The sequence below is a fragment of the Mus caroli genome, unplaced genomic scaffold, assembly GCF_978045245.1.
Source record: "Mus caroli unplaced genomic scaffold, Mus_caroli_1 scaffold_1, whole genome shotgun sequence".
Taxonomy (NCBI): domain Eukaryota; kingdom Metazoa; phylum Chordata; class Mammalia; order Rodentia; family Muridae; genus Mus; species Mus caroli.
The window spans coordinates 84,077,632-84,098,295 of NW_028227256.1; the positions used below are offsets into that span (position 1 = coordinate 84,077,632).

Genomic DNA, 20,664 nt, shown 5'->3' on the forward strand with positions numbered 1-20,664 from the left:
TGTAAACTGAGAAAGGTAGTTGAGAGTCTCAGAAGCCTTAAAGATAGGAAGAGTCAACTATGGGGAGGTCTCTGTAACCAGGAACACCAGTAAGAACAATCCATCACGCCTGAAAGATGAGGTGACACATAACAACCATAAACACTCACAGTAGCTTCCCATGAAGGGCGACAAATAGGGAAACAGAAACAACAGAAAAACAGAAAACACAGATTCTAAAAGCAGATGTGTGAAATTTTTACCCTTAATGTGTTCCAGAGTATGAAAATTAAATAATTTTTCATCAGATAATAATATCTGAGCAAGCTAGATGTCTGTAAATATCGGAGCTGACTGGAGGAGAAGGTTAGAACCAGTTGTATGTGAAGCCTGCAGGTGTTCTGCTGGGGTTATAATAACAAACCGCCACAAGTTAGAGGCTTTAGACAAGAGCTTTATTGTCTTACAATCATAAAGGCCCAAAGTCCAAGGTTAGGATCCAGTAGGTTTGATTGCTTCTGAGGTCAGTCCCTTTTGAAGTCTAGAATTGAAATGGCTGCAGGTCTGGTTCTCGGCTTGTGGATGCCCGGATTCTCTGTCTTTGTATGATTTTTCTCCTATGTGTGGCCAAATCTGCTGTGTAATATCCTCTCCTTAACAGGCACCAGCCAGATCCCAGTTCATACCTCATTTTATCTTTCGTTTTCACAAACTTATCTCTGGATACAGTCACACTCTGAGGTACTACAAGTTAGAAACTGTTAGGTTACTCAGTTCAGTCCATGACAGTCCAACCTCCTCCATGGTTTTCTGGGAAGTTCAGTTTCTACAGATGGTGTGATGTTGGTCCACTTGCCCTGTTTTCTCTTTTGTAAAACAGATGTGACAAACAGTATCTGTGCCCTAGGATTGCCACTAGAATTATACAAACGTATGCATATACAGTTCTTAAAAATAAGCACAGGGCTGAAATGATGACTCAGTGGTTCAGAACACAGGTTGCTCTTCCAGAGGCCCCGGGTTTGATTCCTAGCATTCACACGGCAGCTCACAACCACTTCTAACTCCGTTTCCAGAGGATCTGATGTCCTCTTCTGCCTTCTGCAAGTGCCAGGCACACAGATAGTGTACATGTATATATGCAAATGAACACTTCATCACAGAAAATAATAATAAAAATATAAGTGCAAAAATATTTAAAGACATAAAGAAGAGGAACCTATAAAATAAGAATGGAAATTTTCCGTGGCTTCAGAAACCACTCTGGGGAGCAGAAGGGTGACAATCAGTCAAGCTCCTGTGTCTTTTTCCATGCTGACAAGAGACAGAGTTCTCACGCCGGAGGGGCCAGAAGACTGTCTGTTAGCCAGAGACAATGCTTTGTATCCCCTCTGGTAGAAGCTGGCTGAAATCCCTGCATCATAAGTTTAGTTTGGAATTGTTCTACATCCTAGAGAACACAGATTTTTACAAGATTAAAGAACAATGTCTCAGCAAAAGTAACCAATGGTCAAGAAAGGATAAGAGCCAAGAAAGCCTTGGCTGTATTTCTTGCAAACTACCCTTGTCTAGTAACTTGCTTTGGGTGAGTATAGAATCCCTTGTACAATTAAACATTTTTTATTTTAATTTTTTTTAAAAAGCAAATTCAGAAAACAAAGGAGAAATTCTAGGGCTAAAAATATTAAAGAAAACTCTTACTGGGTGTGGTGGTACACATCTTCAATACTAACATTCAAGAGGCCAAGATAAGCAGATCTCTGTGAGTTCCAGGGCAGCCTGGTCTACATAGCAAGCTCCAGGCCTCCCAGGGCCATGCAGTGAAACCCTGTCTTAAAAACAAAATGTGAACTAGATATGACTTTGTTAGACAGGAAATATAGAAAATGTTCAACACCCGGCACTATTGAATAAATCACAAAAATACAGGAGCCATTTACTGACCCAGCCACTTACCAGGCTGTTGTGAGGGAGAGCACCAGAAGTGGAGGAGACACAGTGTTCAAAGAAATAACGAGTGAGGAGTTTTCAGACTTGAAGAAAGAGAATGAGTTTCAAGTTTGAAACGCATGCTGAGTCCTAGATCAGTTCAGAGGAACTCACACTCAACCCTGAATGCAGCCGCAGCCCCTGCAGGACACCAGAGATAAAAGAAAAATCCCAAATGCCTTCAAAGAACTGAGAGATTCCATCAGTCACTGACCTCAGCCAGCCACACACTGTCCTGTCACCAGGAGGCTTGCCATACTGCCCTCCTCCCTTCCAGAGAGCTCCCTGCCTGTGACGTTCTGCTTTTCTTCTCTGGGCTGCCTCGGGTCCTCCTGACCCCTCTTACCCCCTCATTTCTTCTCAGTGATCCCTGGCGATCCTCCCTGCTTTTGTCCCTGCCTCTGCAAGCTCAGTTCCTCCCACGTAATTAGGCAGCCCTGAGACTCATCTGTGAAGGTCCTGCTTCTTCCTTCCCTGTGAGTGTGGTGCTGGCTACACTCGACGCACATGACAAAATTTTGTTGAAGCAAATTTGGAGTTTATGTTAAGAGATTTTAACATAGATGTGAAGCACTGGTGTTAAAGGAAGGGAAGGCATTGAGGAAGGAAGGAAGACAGACCGTAGAATGTGCATGTGGGCATCTCAAAAGGGAATCACCCTGTACTTGAACACTTACACTATTTCTCCTTTGGACCTAAATATAAGTTAAAACTGCATGTAGAATCGAGCCCATATGTATAAAATTGTTACTTTTTCACTTGGTGAGTCAGCAAAGGAAGATCAAGTACCCCAAGCCATGTTTTTATGTCCAGGAAGGACCATAAGCCTCTTCCTGCCTTATCTTTGGTTGGAGATGAGGAGGCTTCAGATTCCCTGTAGCAGAAGTTGGATGGATCCCTTCACCATAAGGAGTTTGGTCTGAAATTATCAGGCACTGTTAATTGGAAACTGTTAAAAGTTTCCAAGACTTTTATCATGAATGGGTGTTGGATTTTGTCAAATGCTTTCTCTGCATCTAACGAGATGATCATGTGGTTTTTATCTTTGAGTTTGTTTATATAATGGATTACGTTGATGGATTTCCATATATTAAACCATCCCTGCATCCCTGGAATAAAACCTACTTGGTCAGGATGGATGATTGTTTTAATGTGTTCTTGGATTCGGTTAGCGAGAATTTTATTGAGTATTTTTGCATCTGTAGCAATTGCATCTGTAGTATTGCACTGTAGCAATGAATTAGTTAAACTGCTTTGGCTTTCAGTGGGAGCTGCACCCCAGCTCCCATGAGCTCTCTGGATTCTCGAATGAAAGACACACACACACACACACACACACACCACACACACACACACACACACACACACACACACACACACACACACACACACCACACATACCACACAAGCACACACCAGCTAATTTAGATATACCTTGACTAATTCAATGGCTGGGCACTTTTCAATTTCATCTTCGCCAGCATCTGCTGTCACCTGAATTTTTGATCTTAGCCATTCTGACTGGTGTGAGATGGAATCTCAGGGTTGTTTTGATTTGCATTTCCCTGATGATTAAGAATGCTAAACATTTTTTTCAGGTGCTTCTCAGCCATTCCGTATTCCTCAGTTGAGAATTCTTTGTTTAGCTCTGAGCCCCATTTTTTAATGGGGTTATTTGATTTTCTGGAGTCCACCTTCTTGAGTTCTTTATATATATATTGGATATTAGTCCTCTATCTGATTTAGGATAGGTAAAGATCCTTTCCCAATCTGTTGGTGGCCTTTTTGTCTTATTGACGGTGTCTTTTGCCTTACAGAAGCTTTGCAGTTTCATGAGGTTCCATTTGTCAATTCTCGATCTTACAGCACAAGCGATTGCTGTTCTATTCAGGAATTTTTCCCCTGTGCCAATATCTTCAAGGGTTTTCCCCACTTTCTCCTCTATAAGTTTCAGTGTCTCTGGTTTTACATGGAGCTCCTTGATCCACTTAGATTTGACCTTAGTACAAGGAGATAGGAATGGAACAATTCGCATTCTTCTACATGATAACAACCAGTTGTGCCAGCTCCATTTGTTGAAAATGCTGTCTTTTTTCCACTGGATGGTTTTAGCTCCCTTGTCGAAGATCAAGTGACCATAGGTGTGTGGGTTCATTTCTTGGTCTTCAATTCTATTCCATTGGTCTACTTTTCTGTCGTTATACCAGTACCATGCCGTTTTTATCACAATTGCTCTGTAGTAAAGCTTTATGTCAGGCATGGTGATTCCACCAGAGGTTCTTTTATCCTTGAGAAGAGTTTTTGCTATCCTACTTTTTTTGTTATTCCAGATGAATTTGCAGATTGCTCTTTCTAATTCGTTGAAGAATTGAGTTGGAACTTTGATGGGGATTGCATTGAATCTGTAGATTGCTTTTGGCAAGATAGCCATTTTTACAATGTTGATCCTGCCAATCCATGAGCATGGGAGATCTTTCCATCTTCTGAGATCTTCTTTAATTTCTTTCTTCAGAGACTTGAAGTTCTTATCATACAGATCTTTCACTTCCTTAGTTAGAGTCACACCAAGGTATTTCATATTATTTGTGACTATTGAGAAGGGTGTTGTTTCCCTAATTTCTTTCTCAGCCTGTTTATTCTTTGTGTAGAGAAAGGCCATTGACTTGTTTGAGTTAATTTTATATCCAGCTACTTCACCGAAGCTGTTTATCAGGCTTAGGAGTTCTCTGGTGGAATTTTTAGGGTCACTTATATATACTATCATATCATCTGCAAAAAGTGATATTTTGACTTCTTCTTTTCCAATTTGTATCCCTTTGATCTCCTTTTGTTGTCGAATTGCTCTGGCTAGGACTTCAAATACAATGTTGAATAGGTAGAAAGAAAGTGGGCAGCCTTGTCTAGTCCCTGATTTTAGTGGGATTGCTTCCAGCTTCTCACCATTTACTTTGATGTTGGCTACTGGTTTGCTGTAGATTGCTTTTCATGTTTAGGTATGGGCCTTGAATTCCTGATCTTTCCAAGACTTTTATCATGAATGGGTGTTGGATTTTGTCAAATGCTTTCTCTGCATCTAACGAGATGATCATGTGGTTTTTATCTTTGAGTTTGTTTATATAATGGATTACGTTGATGGATTTCCATATATTAAACCATCCCTGCATCCCTGGAATAAAACCTACTTGGTCAGGATGGATGATTGTTTTAATGTGTTCTTGGATTCGGTTAGCGAGAATTTTATTGAGTATTTTTGCATCTATATTCATAAGGGAAATTGGTCTGAAGTTCTCTATCTTTGTTGGATCTTTCTGTGGTTTAGGTATCAGAGTAATTGTGGCTTCATAGAATGAGTTGGGTAGAGTACCTTTTACTTCTATTTTGTGGAATAGTTTGTGCAGAACTGGAATTAGATCTTCTTTGAAGGTCTGATAGAACTCTGCACTAAATCCATCTGGTCCTGGGCTTTTTTTTGGTTGGGAGACCATTAATGACTGCTACTATTTCTTTAGGGGATATGGGACTGTTTAGATCGTTAACTTGATCCTGGTTTAACTTTGGTACCTGGTACCTGTCTAGAACTTTGTCCATTTTGTCCAGGTTTTCCAGTTTTGTTGTGTATAGCCTTTGGTAGAAGGATCTGATGGTGTTTTGGATTTCTTCAGGGTTTGTTGTTATGTCTCCCTTTTCATTTCTGATTTTGTTAATTAGGATGCTGTCCCTGTGCCTTCTAGTGAGTCTTGCTAAGGGTTTATCTATCTTGTTGATTTTCTCAAAGAACCAGATCCTCGTTTGGTTGATTCTTTGAATAGTTCTTCTTGTTTCCACTTGGTTGATTTCGCCCCTGAGTTTGATTATTTCCTGCCGTCTACTCCTCTTGGGTGAATTTGCTTCCTTTTTTTCTAGAGCTTTTAGGTGTGTTGTCAAGCTGCTAGTGTGTGCTCTCTCTACTTTCTTTTTGGAGGCACTCAGAGCTATGAGTTTCCCTCTTAGAAATGCTTTCATAGTGTCCCATAAGTTTGGGTAAGCTGTGGCTTCATTTTCATTAAACTCTAAAAAGTCTTTAATTTCTTTCTTTATTCCTTCCTTGACCAAGGTATCATTGAGAAGAGTGTTGTTCATTTTCCACGTGAATATTGGCTTTCCATTATTTATGTTGTTAAAGATCAGCCTTAGTCCATGGTGGTCTGATAGGATGCATGGTACAATTTCAATATTTTTGTATCTCTTGAGGCCTGTTTTGTGACCAATTATATGGTCAATTTTGGAGAAGGTACCATGAGGTGCTGAGAAGAAGGTATATCCTTTTGTTTTAGGATAAAATGTTCTGTAGATATCTGTTAAGTCCATTTGTTTCATCACTTCTGTTAGTTTCACTGTGTCCCTGTTTAGTTTCTGTTTCCACGATCTGTCCATTGATGAAAGTGGTGTGTTGAAGTCTCCCACTATTATTGTGTGAGGTGCAATATGTGCTTTGAGCTTTACTATAGTTTCTTTAATGAATGTGGTTGCCCTTGCATTTGGAGCATAGATATTCAGAATTGAGAGTACCTCTTGGAGGATTTTACCTTTGATGAGTATGAAGTGTTCCTCCTTGTCTTTTTTTGATAACTTTGGGTTGGAAGTCGATTTTATTCAATATTAGAATGGCTACTCCAGCTTGTTTCTTCAGACCATTTGCTTGGAAAATTGTTTTCCAGCCTTTCACTCTGAGGTAGTGCCTGTCTTTTTCCCTGAGATGGGTTTCCTGTAAGCAGCAGAATGTTGGGTCCTGTTTGTGTAGCCAGTCTGTTAGTCTATGTCTTTTTATTGGGGAATTGAGTCCATTGATATTAAGAGATATTAAGGAAAAGTAATTGTTGCTTCCTATTATTTTTGTTTTTAGAGATGACATTCTGTTTTTGTGGCTGTCTCCTTTTTGGTTTGTTGAGGGATTACTTTCTTGCTTTTTCTAGGGCGTGGTTTCCGTCCTTGTATTGCTTTTTTTTTTTTTTTTTTTTCTGTTATTATCCTTTGAAGGGCTGGATTCATGGAAAGGTAATGTGTGAATTTGGTTTTGTTGTGAAAAACTTTGTTTTCTCCATCTATGGTAATTGAGAGTTTGGCTGGGTATAGTAGCCTGGGCTGGCATTTGTGTTCTCTTAGGGTCTGTATAACATCTGTCCAGGATCTTCTGGCTTTCATAGTCTCTGGTGAAAAGTCTGGGTAATTCTGATAGGCCTGCCTTTATATGTTACTTGACCTTTTTCCCTTACTGCTTTTAATATTCTATCTTTATTTAGTGCATTTGTTGTTCTGATTATTATATGTCGGGAGGAATTTCTTTTCTGGTCCAGTCTATTTGGAGTTCTGTTGGCTTCTTGTATGTTCATGGGCATCTCTTTCTTTAGGTTTGGGAAGTTTTCTTCTATAATTTTGTTGAAGATATTTGCTGGCCCTTTAAGTTGAAAATCTTCATTCTCATCTACTCCTATTGTCTGTAGGTTTGTTCATCTCATTGTGTCCTGGATTTCCTGGATGTTTTGAGTTAGGACCTTTTTGCATTTTGTATGTTCTTTGATTGTTGTGTGGATGTTCTCTATGGAATCTTCTGCACCTGAGATTGTTTCTTCCATCTCTTGTATTCTGTTGCTGATGCTTGCATCTATGGTTCCAGATTTCTTTCCTAGGTTTTCTATCTCCAGCGTTGCCTCACTTTGGGTTTTCTTTATTGTGTCTACTTCCCTTTTTAGGTCTTGGATGGTTTTATTCATTTCCATCACCTGTTTGGTTGTGTTTTCTTCCAATTCTTTAACGGATTTTTGTGCTTCCTCTTCAAGGTCTTCTACCTGTTTAGCAGTGTTCTCCTGTATTTCTTTAAGTGACTTATTAAAGTCCTTCTTAATGTCCTCTACTATCATCATGAGATATGCTTTTAAATCCGGGTCTAGTTTTTCAGGTGTGTTGGGGTGCCCAGGACTGGGTGGAGTGGGAGTGCTGCGTTCTGATGATGATGAGTGGTCTTGGTTTCTGTTAGTAAGATTCTTATGTTTGCCTTTTGCCATCTGGTAATCTCTGGAGTTAGTTGTTGTATTTGTCTTTGGTTAGATCTTGTCCCTCAGGTTTTTATGTTAGCCTCTTTCAGCAGACCTGGGAGACTATCTCTCTCCTGAGATTCAGTGTTCAGAGTACTCTCTGCAAATAGGCTCTCCTCTTGCAGGGAAGGTGCCCAGATATCTGGTGTTCGAACCTGCCTCCTGGCAGAAGTTGTGATCCACTCACAGAGGTCTTAAGATCCCATGGAGGATCCTGTGTATACCTTACGGGTGTCCGCAGACTCCACGCCCAAGGTACCCCTGTGCTGGTGTGGACTGGAAGGGACTTGTGCCTCTGATCAGGCCGAGTTTTCTGCTTCCCTAATTAATGCAGTCTCAGGTCCTGCGTGATTGGATTGGAGCAGACGCTGTGTTCCACTCACCAGAGGTCTTAAGATCCCGTAGAGGGTCTTATGGGTAGCTTGCGGGTGTCAGCCGACTCAGCGCCCTAGCTATCCGGTGCTGGCGGGACTGGAAGGGACCCCTTCTGGCATTCTTGTGTTAACATCTTTTAAAAATCTATATTTCATCTCTATGCCCCAGACTCAATTGGGGAAGTGACCCCTAGGACCACATTCCTGGATCCTTATATGTCGGCGGGCCTTTAAGTTTTATCTTTCTGCTTGCCCATCATGCTTCCTTTCTCTTTTCCCCTCTCTCCTTCACTCCCTTATTCCCCCCCCCAACCTCTGCCTCTCTCCTGCACAATCTAAAAGTTCTGTCTCTTTCTGCCCAGCCATTGGCTGTATGGCAATTCTTTATTATCAATTGAAGCCAGCTGGGGATTGGGACCCTCAGGTCTGCAAGCGCAGCTTTTTTTGGAGCAGAAATAAGAGGAAGCCACAGATGCTTACAGGATTAGAATGCAAGGTTTATGAACATGAATGTGGTGCCCTCAGAACCCAGAGTGGACACTGGGTCTCTGGAGCTAGAGTAAGTTATAGGTAGTTGTAAGTAGCTTGATATGGGTTCTGGAACCAAGTCCCAAGCAGTGAGCCATCTCTGCAGGTCCTAATTTAATTTTAAAACATTTACAATATCATATTTGTATATGATGCACAGTATTTCCATACATACACCCCCAGCTTCTCTTATCCCTATCCAATGGCTGTCCTCTCCTTTCTCCCCAACTAGTCCCTATCCTATTCTCAAGCCTCCCCTCCCTTTCTTTCCCTTCTACCCCTCCCTCTCTCCCCTCCCTCCATCTTGCATCCTTTGGCTCCTACAGTCCTTCCCCATGTGATACAGATGGGCTAAGCACTTGGCTGCCACTTAGCTCTTTGACCAGTTATGGATCCCTGCTTTTACCATCTCTTTAATATTATCAGGGTCAACCTTATTCTAGTTCTTGAGACGCTGCTATAGCATGTAGTTCAAGGGATGCTAGGGGGTGGGAGGAGGTGGCAGAGAGAAGTACCAGGACCTTGGGAATGGAAAGAAGCATTCCTCTCCTCTGCTGTGGGTGCTCAAGATCTAATGGCTTGGAGCTCTGCTTTCCAGCATACCCATTAGCCCCTGGCATGTCTGAGCACAGTGCCAGCAGAATTTGAAGGACTGCTCTGAAAGTTCAGGTCTTCTGCAGTTACCTTGTCTGGGGTTTAAATCAATTACCTACCAAGTCCCTGCTATGAATATGCCAGAGGTTATGTTTCTTACATCCATGGAATGAGGTCTGTCTCCTTAAGAGCTCTAAAAATAGGCCAAGCTATCGGGCAAAGAAGGAGCTGGCTCATGTGAATAGCCGGCTTTGGCTTCTTTTGCTTTAAAACCCTGTTCAGGTTAAAAGTAAGAACAACATGGTCTTCCCTCCCTCATTTGGATTACTAGTGCAAAGGGACTGTCTGATTGCCTGGGGAATTATCACCACACTCCCAGGGATCAGACTGTCTGCAGTAGATGAACAGAGAGGACTCGAGAGGAGTTAAGGTATAAGGAAGCAGGGGTGAAGACATCACAGCCGTAGAAAGTAAGGAGCATTGTGAATTAGGAATGGTATGGGCACAACAGCCTGCAGAGATGATGAGTATTAGGACCCTGTGGACAACAAAGTATTTGTGGTGCCAGTGCCCAAGCTTAGAGCAGCATCTGTCTGAGTCTGTCATTCCAGTTATCCTGTCTGGGGCAGCTGGGAAGGTGAAAGGAAGGAAGAAATTATGGGGAAAAGGAAGATAGGATGGTAGGAGAGAACACTGGCAGAGCAAGAAAGCATAAGGTGTGGTGCATAAGGACCCCAAGCAGCCACGTGGGCAGCGCTCTCTCTGCGGGTCTCTACCTGTGACCAGTTAGGTGTTTGTGTGAACATGGGCCCCATTTGTGCTGTGGCATTCAGCATAGCGGTATCCCTTCATCTTCCAGACTCAGCTCTGGATTGCTATGGGTCCTGTCCATGCAAACCTACAGGTGGACCACCCTCAGCCCCCAGGCAAGTGCCTTTCGGTTCTGAAGGCTTGGCTTGGCTTGGTGGCTGCTAACTCTTGCATAAGCTTGTTTGCCTCTGAATAAGCTTGGGTAAGGTCCCTAGGGGAGGAGTAAAGTTTTGGGAGTACTGGCTTCTGGCAACCGAAGCTGAGGGAAGGAAAGACAGAAGGGAAAGAAGAGGTGTCCCCACACTAGCTGTTTCTCATGGAGATTGCCCCCAGAAAGTGAAAGAGACTGCACAGAAGAAAGAAATAAGAAATAGCCCAGCCCCTACTTTCTGGCTGTACCAACTGTTAAAGGCACGGAAAAGGTGTTGGGAGGGCACACCCACTGAAGTCTCCAGGTTCTCCTGTCTCAGGACAAGGAACAGCATCAAGGACACATGGAAGGTAACAAAAATAGCTTATTAAGAAAGGGATAGAAAATTCTGATGATGGGAGTGGGCCAGGGAGCAGAGTCAAGGGTCTTGTGGTCCTTTGTAGGTATCTACACAGCACCAGCCATTTTGGTAGACTGCAGGCATTTCCTAGCATGCTGTGTTTGTTACATGTGGCTTAGGTTGGGAAAGTTCTCCAGTCTTTTTATGCCAACTGGCTTCTTTCATAGATCTTAATGTTTCTTTGCATGCCTTTATTCTTCTGTTACATAATGAAATTGGTATGTACATGGAGGAGTACAAGAAAGTAAATATCCGGGTGGTGGTGGTATAATCCTTTAATCCAGCCCTCAGGAGGCAGAGGCAGGCAGATCTCTGTGAGTTCGAGGCCAGCCTGGTCTACAGAGTGAGTTCCAGGACAGCTAAAGCTATGCAGAGAAACCCTGCCTTAAAAAAACAAACAGAAAGTTAGTAAGTAACATCTGCACGCCTATAATCTCAGTACTTAGGAAGCTAAGGCAGGAAAGCTGCGAGTTTGAGGCCCGTCTGAGATGTATAGCAAGCTCCTAGACAGCCTGAGTTACATGTGAAAATCTGCCTTGAAAAACAAAGAAGTAAATAATTGTTAAAGTAAGATTTTAAAATGCTATATTCAAAAGCTATTTACTGTGTTTCATTTGTGGCACCATGCTAAGTTTTGAGAATGTAGCAATACATATTTAGTTTTTTTAAAAAACAGTTTTGCCAAAGATCATATGCCCCAGTACAGGGGAATGCCAGGGCCAGGAAGCGGGAGTGGGTGGGTTGGGGAGCAGGGCAGAGGGAGGGTATAGGGGGCTTTGGGGATAGCATTTGAAATGTAAATGAAGAAAATATCTAATAAAAAAAAGTTTTGTGCATTAAGTACAGTTACCCAAGTGGGGCTCTGTTTGCCATCTTGTATGCTACTTTCTCTTGCATTATATAGCATTTAAATAGAACTTCAACCTTTTCTTCTTTCTTTCCTGTTGCTTTTTGGTGGAAGAGTCTCTCTGTAACCCAAACCCATTATATAACTCAGGCTGACCTCTTGTAAGGGCACTCCTGCCTAACCCTCCCACATGCTAGGATTACAGATGCAAGCCACCACGTTCAGCCATTTCCTTAATCTCCTGTACTTAATGCACTTTGAAACAACTCTTCAAGGATCCATCCATCAGTCAGCTGTCAGGGAAAACAAGCCATCAAAGCATTGACTTGAAGAACAATACGTGACCTCTGTGTGTAAATTTGAGCAGGAGGTTTCTTGGGGCTCCTTGTGTGGGCTCGCCTGTGGGTAGATGTGGTGGTGAATGAGAATGGGCCCCACGGGCTCATCTATTTGAACACCTGATCATCAGGGAGTGATGCTACTTGGGGAAGATTAGGAGATATGGCCTTCCTGGAGAAAGTGTGTCGCTAGAGGTTGAAGTTTGAAAAGCTCACGCCAGGCCCAGTGACGCCAGGCCCAGTGACTGTCTTTCCTGCTGCCTGTAGATCTGGATGTAGAACTCTCAGCTACTTCTCTAGCACCACATCTGCCTGAAGAGCACTATGCTCCCTGTCATAATGACAATGGACCAAACCTCTGACACTGTAAGCCAGCCACAATTCAATGAATGCTTTGCTTTAAAAAAAATTGTCTTGACCATGGCGTCTCTTCGCAGGAATAGAAAACCACTAACCAGTACAGTGGAGTCCCAAAGAGAAACCCTGAGTCCATACCAACTTGACTATCTTTCAGAACTGGATAGAGAGAGCCCAAGAGCAAGAGGACCCAGCAAGGGCCATACAGGGGGCCACTGGGCCTAGGAAGTAGACAGGTGAGGCAGGCCTCCCAGGAAGTAAAGAGCTGACAGGGTGTGCTTAGCTCTGAACCAGGGGACATTTTAGACCTGAGCAGCCAATAGGATGGTTTCATGAAAGGACTTTTGTCCAGTATAAAAAAGGAAATAAAAGAGGAAATCCTTTTTCCCTCTTATTAATTATTCATCAAGAAAATGTCCCCGGGGCTTACCCACAGGCAGATCTAATGGGTTTAGATTTTCTCAATTGAGGTTCATCTTCTCAGATGACTCTAGCTTGTGTCAAGATTACAGAAATAAAAAATAAAAACCAACAAGGAGGCAGGCAATATCTGATAGCAGTTAGAAAAGACTCTTTCAGAACTCAAAGGCCACCTCAGCTCACACAGAAAATATTACAAGAACAGCGCTCCTCTATGAAGACAGGAAATTTTATTTGAAACCAACTTGACTTTAGCTACCTTTTATGTTTCCTGTGTTCAGCCCATCCATGTCCTTCATGGAACTGGAACAAGATGGCGCACACTTTGGCTGTGTGCCCCAAGTACTTGTCTATCTGGGAAAGGCCATGGAGCCTTGGACATGGTGGGCCCAGAAGATAAGAGTTCATCACCAGGTGATGACTGGGTCTCTAGCCTACCAATGCTAGATTAAAGTTCAGATGGGTTATCTGGTCCATTCCTCATGGATAACAGCCACTGTCTGTCAGCAGATAGAGACACCAATGTTGTGTCAGGAAGTATTTCAGATCAGAGCAAGCAAGGCATTCAAGATCTTCGTTCTCTGTAGGTAGCTGTTGAACAAGAGATGGGGTGAGATATATTTTGGAATTGACATGGCCAGGAGAACATTGTGTGGGCGTGTTTGAAGGGAAATGGGGAAACTTTTAAAGGCAAAATGAGGTTTATGTAAGTTATCTCAAGGTAATTCTTAGCTACAAGGATTATTAACAAGGATTACGGTGGCCTCCATCTGAGGATGGACAGGAGCGCTGTTCTTGCAATATCTTCTGTGAGCTGAGCTGGCCTTTGTGTCCTGAAAGAGCCTTTTCTAACTGCTATCAGATATTACATGCCTCCTAGTTGGTTTTTAAATTTTCTTTTTCTTTTTTCTTTTTTCTTTTTTGGTCAATTTGACACATGCTAGAGTCATCTGAGAAGGTGAACCTCAATTAAGAAAACTTACCCATTAGATCAGCCTGTGGGTAAGCCCCTGAGGACACTTTCGTGATTAATAATTAATGTAGGAGGGCCCTGCCCACTGTGGGTGGGTTCCATCTCTGGGCAAGTGATCCTAGGAGAAAGCTAAGTGAGCAAGCCATGAGGAATAAGCCAGTAAGCAGTGTTCTTTCTGTGGCTTCCGCTTCAGTTCCTGCCTCCAGCTTCCTGCCTTGAGTTTCTGCCCTGTGACTTCCTTGAGAGTTGTAAGATAAAATAAACCCTTTCTTCTCCAAGCTGCTTTTGGTCATGGTGTTTATTACCACAACAATGAAGTAGCACATTAAGAACATGCATGGGTCCACTGTTTGAGAGCCTTCGGGTTGATGCTGCGTTATTGTCAGGGTTGCACCAAGGGAGCTCCGTTCTGACTCTGGGTACCTTCATGCAGCTTAGGATCTACGTGAGCTTTTCCATCTTCATCTTCAGAGAGCCTGAAGGTCCACGGAGTCATCCAGCTTTCAACAGCTGAACCAGAGTGACATCCAGGCTCTACGTGCCCCTGACCTGCTCCTCCCATGAAAATTACAATTTTCCAAACCCCAGGAAGCCTATTCCCACCGAGCACATGTTGCTCAACGCTTCCACTTGTAAGAAACAACTTGACTCACGCTGCCCTAGGTCATCACTGATTCAGGAGTTCTTCCAGACTAATGAGAGGCAGCATCCTAATTAGGCCAGGGCTGGGCCTACATGCCGACATGACCCCTGAGGTGTGCCTTGTCAGACAAGTGGGAGGCAAGCAGGAGGACTCCTTTTGGTATATATAGGCATGAACTTACTGAGAGGCTGAGACTGGAGTCAAGGTCAGGGGACTACAGGAGCCACAGAGACCTTCTAGAAACCAGATTCCCACTGCCTCTGTCCTTACACAACCAGGCCTCGCTGGATCCTGTTTTAGCACATACTCCTGAAGGTATGGCTTATCTCTCATTAATTCACATGTCCCTCAGATGACATAAACAGGAGTTCTTGATGCCAGAGCATCATGGGAAGTGATGTCAAGGTATGTGGTAAAGCTTCCAGTGGGAGCAATTTAACTAACTAACTAACTAACTAACTCAGAACAAAGGCATTTCTGTGGAAAGCATCCCAGACCTCTTTATCCTTCCCCATAATTACTGACATTTGGCTGTACTTTGGGGTCCTAGAAGTCAGGGACAGGGCATGGTTGCTGGAGTTTTCTGGTAGACAGACGGTGCCAGGTTGTAAATTATCAAGCATCTCTTTGAAGAGAGAAAGTCAACCAGCAATGAGCTCTCTGGCTTTGCAAGCTGTGTGCCGGACTGGGCCCCCGGCAGGAATGGAAGTGAAGGCAGCAGGACCTTGGGCTGAGTGTCTGTGGGGTGTGTGGGATGTGGAATCCGGCAGCTCCAGGCTCAGAGCCACATGCCTCCAGCACCTGAGGCTGTGTACTGGTGGAGAGCCACCCACCACCTTCCTGACCTACTTTTCAGTTTGCTCACGGCTGCTGTGACAGAACACCAATGCCTGCTTTCCCGGGTGTGTGGGAGAAGTGAGTTTCCTCACGGAAGATGCTCCGAGCTTGGCAGCTTCAAGGTCATAACAGTTTCAGTCAGCCTGAGGTAGCCTCAGGGAGACCCAAATGAAATTGTGGTTCCACAGTCCTTTCTGATCACTGGCAATGTCTTGTCTTTTGAACATCATGGTGCCACCTGTCTTATTGATGGTCTACTGTAGTAAGGCTTGGCTTATACTGAGACCCCTGTCTACTGTTAGCCTCTCGGATCCCGACCAGGCTCATCCACTGCTGACAGCGGGACCTCACTTAGCCTACTGCTTACTATGAGGAGAGAGAAACGCTTGCCCAACAGTGAGCAATCTTTAAGGAGCAGACTCAGTCCAGAAACTGAGTTTGGTGTTTGGGGGTAGAGTGGAGGGACTCTGTGTGGGTGGGTGAGTTTAGAGGTCAGAGGTCAACCTTGGGTGTCACTCCCATGGTCTGTCACTTACGGATATGTGAGCTAGGCTTAGCTAACTAGGGAGTGCCAGGGATCTGCCTGCCCCTGCCCTCCCAGGGATTACAAATGCACCCCATCCCCCATCAGGCCTGGCTTTTCACGGCGGTTCTTGGACTTGAACTTAGGTCCTCATGACTTCATGGTGAGCATTTTATTGACCGAGTCATCTCTGCAGCTTCCGAGTTTTTGACGCTTGACTCAGTTCTGTTCCCATTGCGCCGGCTGCCACTGTTGGGAGGTGGAGCTATGCCATGATGCCCCCAAGGGCCCTTGAGACTTCCTGCTAGGAAGTACCCTTGAGATCACCTGTGACTGTAGTACAGATGTCTACCATGTGGGGGTATCAGGAGGATTAAGTAATGAGTAAATATTAGTAAGTTATAAAATTTGTAAACACAATTGACAAGGATTTCTAGAAAATAGTGAGGACTTAGAGAACAAACACAAAGCATTTTGTAAAGACCAGCTGGGTTTATTATTATAATTATTATTATTTATGAGAGAAGTATGGGTTGGGAAGTTGTTAGTGGGTGTGTGAGTTTGGGCTGAGTCTGTGGATGAGACACCTCATACTGACCTTAAAGTCCTTTTTCCCAACGTTTCTCATTCCTGGGCTCAGTCTCGTCTCTAATATATAGGGCTTGGCTATTTAGATAGATCAGTGGGACTGGCTGGCATTTATTACTCTGTTGCCTCCACTCCAGCTTCTGTGTACAAAAGGCATCACTCTGAGCCTCATGAGCTTGTAGAGGGTAGGGCATCTGTGGCTTAGATGAAGTAATTGTTGTCAAATGCTCAGCCAGTCCCTGGCAAGCACCTGTAGATACTGGCAATAATATTGACCTTTTCATCCCTGGTCAAATGGCCACTCCATCAGAACAGGCTTCTTGGCCTATTTTGTTCCTGATCCATCTCAGGTTCCCGGTGTACCACATGACCCTGTGACAGGAATGACTGCATTTGTTGCCATCCCTAAGGCAGCCAGATACTAAAGGAGGAATCTAGAAATAGCCATGGACACTGTGGAAACCAGGACTCAGCTTCCAAAATAAGTACTGACCAGGCCTCTGTCCTCGTTTGCTTTCTGTTGTGATAAGCACTGTGACCAAAGAAAACCCAGGGAGGAAAGGCTTCCCCAGGATAACCCATCACAACTAAGTCAGAGACCCCAGGATAACCCATCACAATTGAGGCAGAGACCCCAGGGTAACCCATCACAACTGAGGCAGAGGCCCTCGGGGAACGTGACTTACTGGCTTGCTTTCATGTCTTGCTCAGTCTGATTTCAGGCCACCTGTCCAGGAGTTGGACCACTTACAGAGAGATCTAGGCCCTCCCACATCAAACACTGAACAATAACTTACCCACCCCATAGACACACCCACAGGCCAATATAATGAAGGCAATTACTCAGTTGAGGTTCCTTCTTCCCAAGTGACGCTAGCTTGTGTCAACTTGACAAAAACTGACCAGTACATTCTTCTGATCATACTGTGTCCACTGCCTCAGCCTCTAGGAGATGCCACCACTGCCACTTTGGTTATTATTGTCTGCTTCATCCAGATTTTTGTCCAATCTCACATGGACAAACTGCAGCAAGCTCATCTGTCGCCCTGGAACTGAGAAAGAAACGTCCTTAGAATGAATTAGATTCGATCAATGGCCTACCTAAAATAATCCCAGAACCCTTCCGTTTGCCTCTAAGCTAAAGTCCAACTCTTGCAGTCAATAAGGCCGTGCAAAGGTGCTCAGCATCATTAGCTACCATGGAACACAACCCAAAACTACACTGAGGTAGTGTGTTCTGCACAGCCACTAGGATAGCTAGAATAGAAAAGACATAATAATAAGTGCTGGAGACAGTGTGGGGGGATTGAGACTCTCTTCTCACCCAGAGAAAAGATAGAAGTGGTAAAGTCAATGTGGTAAAAGATTCAGAAGTAAATGTGGTAAAGAGCTCTCCTAGAATGCTGAAGCCTTGTGTTAGATTTCCAGAGCTGTCCAGCATTACATAAACCAGATGTGGTTGGACTTGCCTGTAATCCTACTACTTGGGCAGTGGAGGTATGAGTTTAAAGTCATCCTTGGCTACATATTGAATTCCAACCTAGCCTGGTCTACATAGAAGAGACCTTCCCTCAAAGTAACAAATAAGTAACTAAATAAATAATGACACTCTGATGGATGCTGCAGCATGAATGAATCTTAGAAACAACATGCTAAGAGAAAGAAGTCAGCTATGTACTGGATGACTGTACTTGTATAAAACATATAGAACAGGCAGAACTAGCGATAGAGAGTACACTGGTGGTTTTCTGGGGCCACTGTTGGGATAGAACAGAGTAATGGTTCACATTTACAGAATATGTTGGGGGGGACTTAGTGATGTCTGCACAACTTTAGAACTATCCTTTGACATCATAGAATGGCTCTTTGAGGAGCTGAAATGCATATTGTGAGATGTTATACATTCCTTTTGAAAATGAACTGTGGTCCATCCCTGTAGGATGGACCATGTACAAGGGGTAGTCACTAGTTCTGGTCAGTGGTTTCATCCCTCTCCCAGACCGCATCTTCTCTCTCTAAACCATGAGCTCTTGTCACATCGACGTGCTAAGTCTATTGGTCTTGGGGTTTGTTCTCAACCTGTGCTGTTGCTCTAAACTCACCTTTCCCCCTCTGAACCCCAAGAACCTAACCCATAGTCCTTTTCTGGTTCCTCCTCATGACAACTCGGACCCCTTTCCCCTGTCTCAAGCTTCTTTGCGGATGTCCTTAGCTAACCTCCCACGTTGTAGACTTAAAGCCAACTCATTGGAATGGAGAACAGCTTGGCCTTGGGGACGTCCTAAAATCAACATTTAAATCTGATTAGATGGCTACTGAAGAATTTTCATTAAGGACCAATTGTTCGGCCCTTGATCAAGTTTCTAAGACACTGAAATGGCATCTTTCTCCTTATTTTTCTGCTTCTAATTGTATCCAATTCTTTCCTATTAAAATTTATGACAGTCATGGCCATGGAGCAAACGAGATTACAGTTTGCAGGCATAGACTTTTGTACTGGCTAATTTTGTGTCAACTTGACACAAGCTGGAGTTATCACAGAGAAAGGAGCTTCAGTTGGGGAAATGCCTCCATGAGATTCAGCTGTGGGGCATTTTCTCAATTAGTGATCAAGGGGGAAAGGCCCCTTGTGGGTGGTGCCATCTCTAGGCTGGTAGTCTTGGTTCTATAAGAGAGCAGGCTGAGCAAGCCAGGGAAGCAAGCCAGTAAGGAGCATCCCTCCATGGCTTCTGCATCAGCTCCTGCTTCCTGACCTACTTGAGTTCCAGTCCTGACTTCCTTGATGATGAACAGCAATGTGGAAGTGTAAGCCGAATAAACCCTTTCCTCCCCAACTTGCTTCTTGGTCATGCTGTTTGTGCAGGAATAAAAACCCTGACTAAGACAACTTTGTTTTGTTTAATCTTTCATTTTCTGCCTCTTGAGACTGTCTCAATGTAGCCCAGGCTGGCTTCGAATTCCAAACTCTCTTCTTGCCTCAGCTTCTCTCATGCTGAACTGCAGCCATGAACCACCAACACTTCAAGTCTCCATTTTAAAGCAAAGACTTATCTCCACCGCATCTGCCCTTCTACATTTTATTCTGCTGCATTGTCCCAGTAACGTTCATCAGACTTGAACAATAGCATGGTAGACTACACCTGTCAAAAACAGTTAAAAACACAGTTTAAATGATAATATATTACATGGTAGGAAAATGTAGAAAAGACCATGTCTCCTGCTTTCTGATTCCTCTCTTTTCATTTCTCCTCCCGAGAGATTAAGGCATGGGAAGACTTGAAAGTTGTGGCTCCCTTGGCAGGGTTTAATCGAGGTTTCTAAAGTCATTACTCTTAGCAGGAGGGAAGGCAGCCAGTGCACAGAGAGAAGGGTGGTGGGGCTGCACAGAGAGAAGGGTGGTGGGGCGGGAAATGGAGGGTGCTGAGATTCAGTCTCAGAGTTGCCTCAACATACTCTGAGGGTCTCACTTCAAGCCAGAACATGGGGTCCATCTGTCCTTATGTTCTGGGTAGATAGATCATCAAATATAGCCTTTGTTGAGGATAACCTTGGCAAGAGATTCTCTCAGCCAAGGGTGGTTATTCTGGCTTAAGAAGTTAGCTCTGTCAACTCTTCTTTTTGTCAACCACAGTTGCCAAGTTATCCCCTGCCTTCCCTGTTCTTTTCTGAAAATACTTACATTGTTGTTCATTTTCTCACACCTCTAGGGCTCCCCACCCCCATTAGTAGGCAGAGCCTATCTCTCCAGATGCACAGCCACCCCCTACCTGCCTCAGGGTGGCACCCACACAGCGAGGGCAGCTGGTTTATCAGCCTCAGGCAGCTGAGGGAGTGTAGCCTGGGGAATGGAGGCATTTTCTTTCTCTTTGGAACAGCTTTCTAGGGCTCTGGAGTTATAAAAAGGCTCCCACGAGTCATCCCCTGGCAGTCGGACAGCTGCAGAGAGCCACTCAGCAAGCTCTTCTACCCTACCCAGGGCTAGCAGATGAAGGTTGTCACAAATCTGTTGTGAGGGGAACGGTTATGGCAGGAGTCGAATACAAAACACATTTTCCATTCTTGGATAGAGCACTGCCAGTACACTGCAGCAGAACTGGCGAATGGGGTCTTGAGATATGGGAAAGGACACAGAACCTTTTCTAGGACAGGCCACCCAGACAGGACTCCATTTGCCAGTCAGATGAGTGCCACCTGTATTGGATGACTCTGGCCCTTGGCACAGGTATGACAGCAGATGATGTG

The 20,664-nt window shown here is 44.0% G+C and overlaps 1 protein-coding gene across 2 annotated transcripts in view; it reads left to right on the forward strand.

The window, feature by feature from the left end:
• Positions 1–20,664, forward strand: part of Neu2 (neuraminidase 2) — a 29,730-nt gene that overhangs the window by 5,052 nt on the left and 4,014 nt on the right. The window contains exon 1 of one of the 2 annotated variants that reach the window (XM_029482184.2): positions 10,605–10,846. The exons of the other annotated variant lie outside the window; for it this stretch is intronic. Coding sequence (XP_029338044.1) covers positions 10,840–10,846 — 7 coding nt within the window. The 5' untranslated portion in view covers positions 10,605–10,839. Of the gene's footprint in view, positions 1–10,604; positions 10,847–20,664 lie in introns of those variants that run through there. 2 annotated transcript variants of the gene reach the window in all.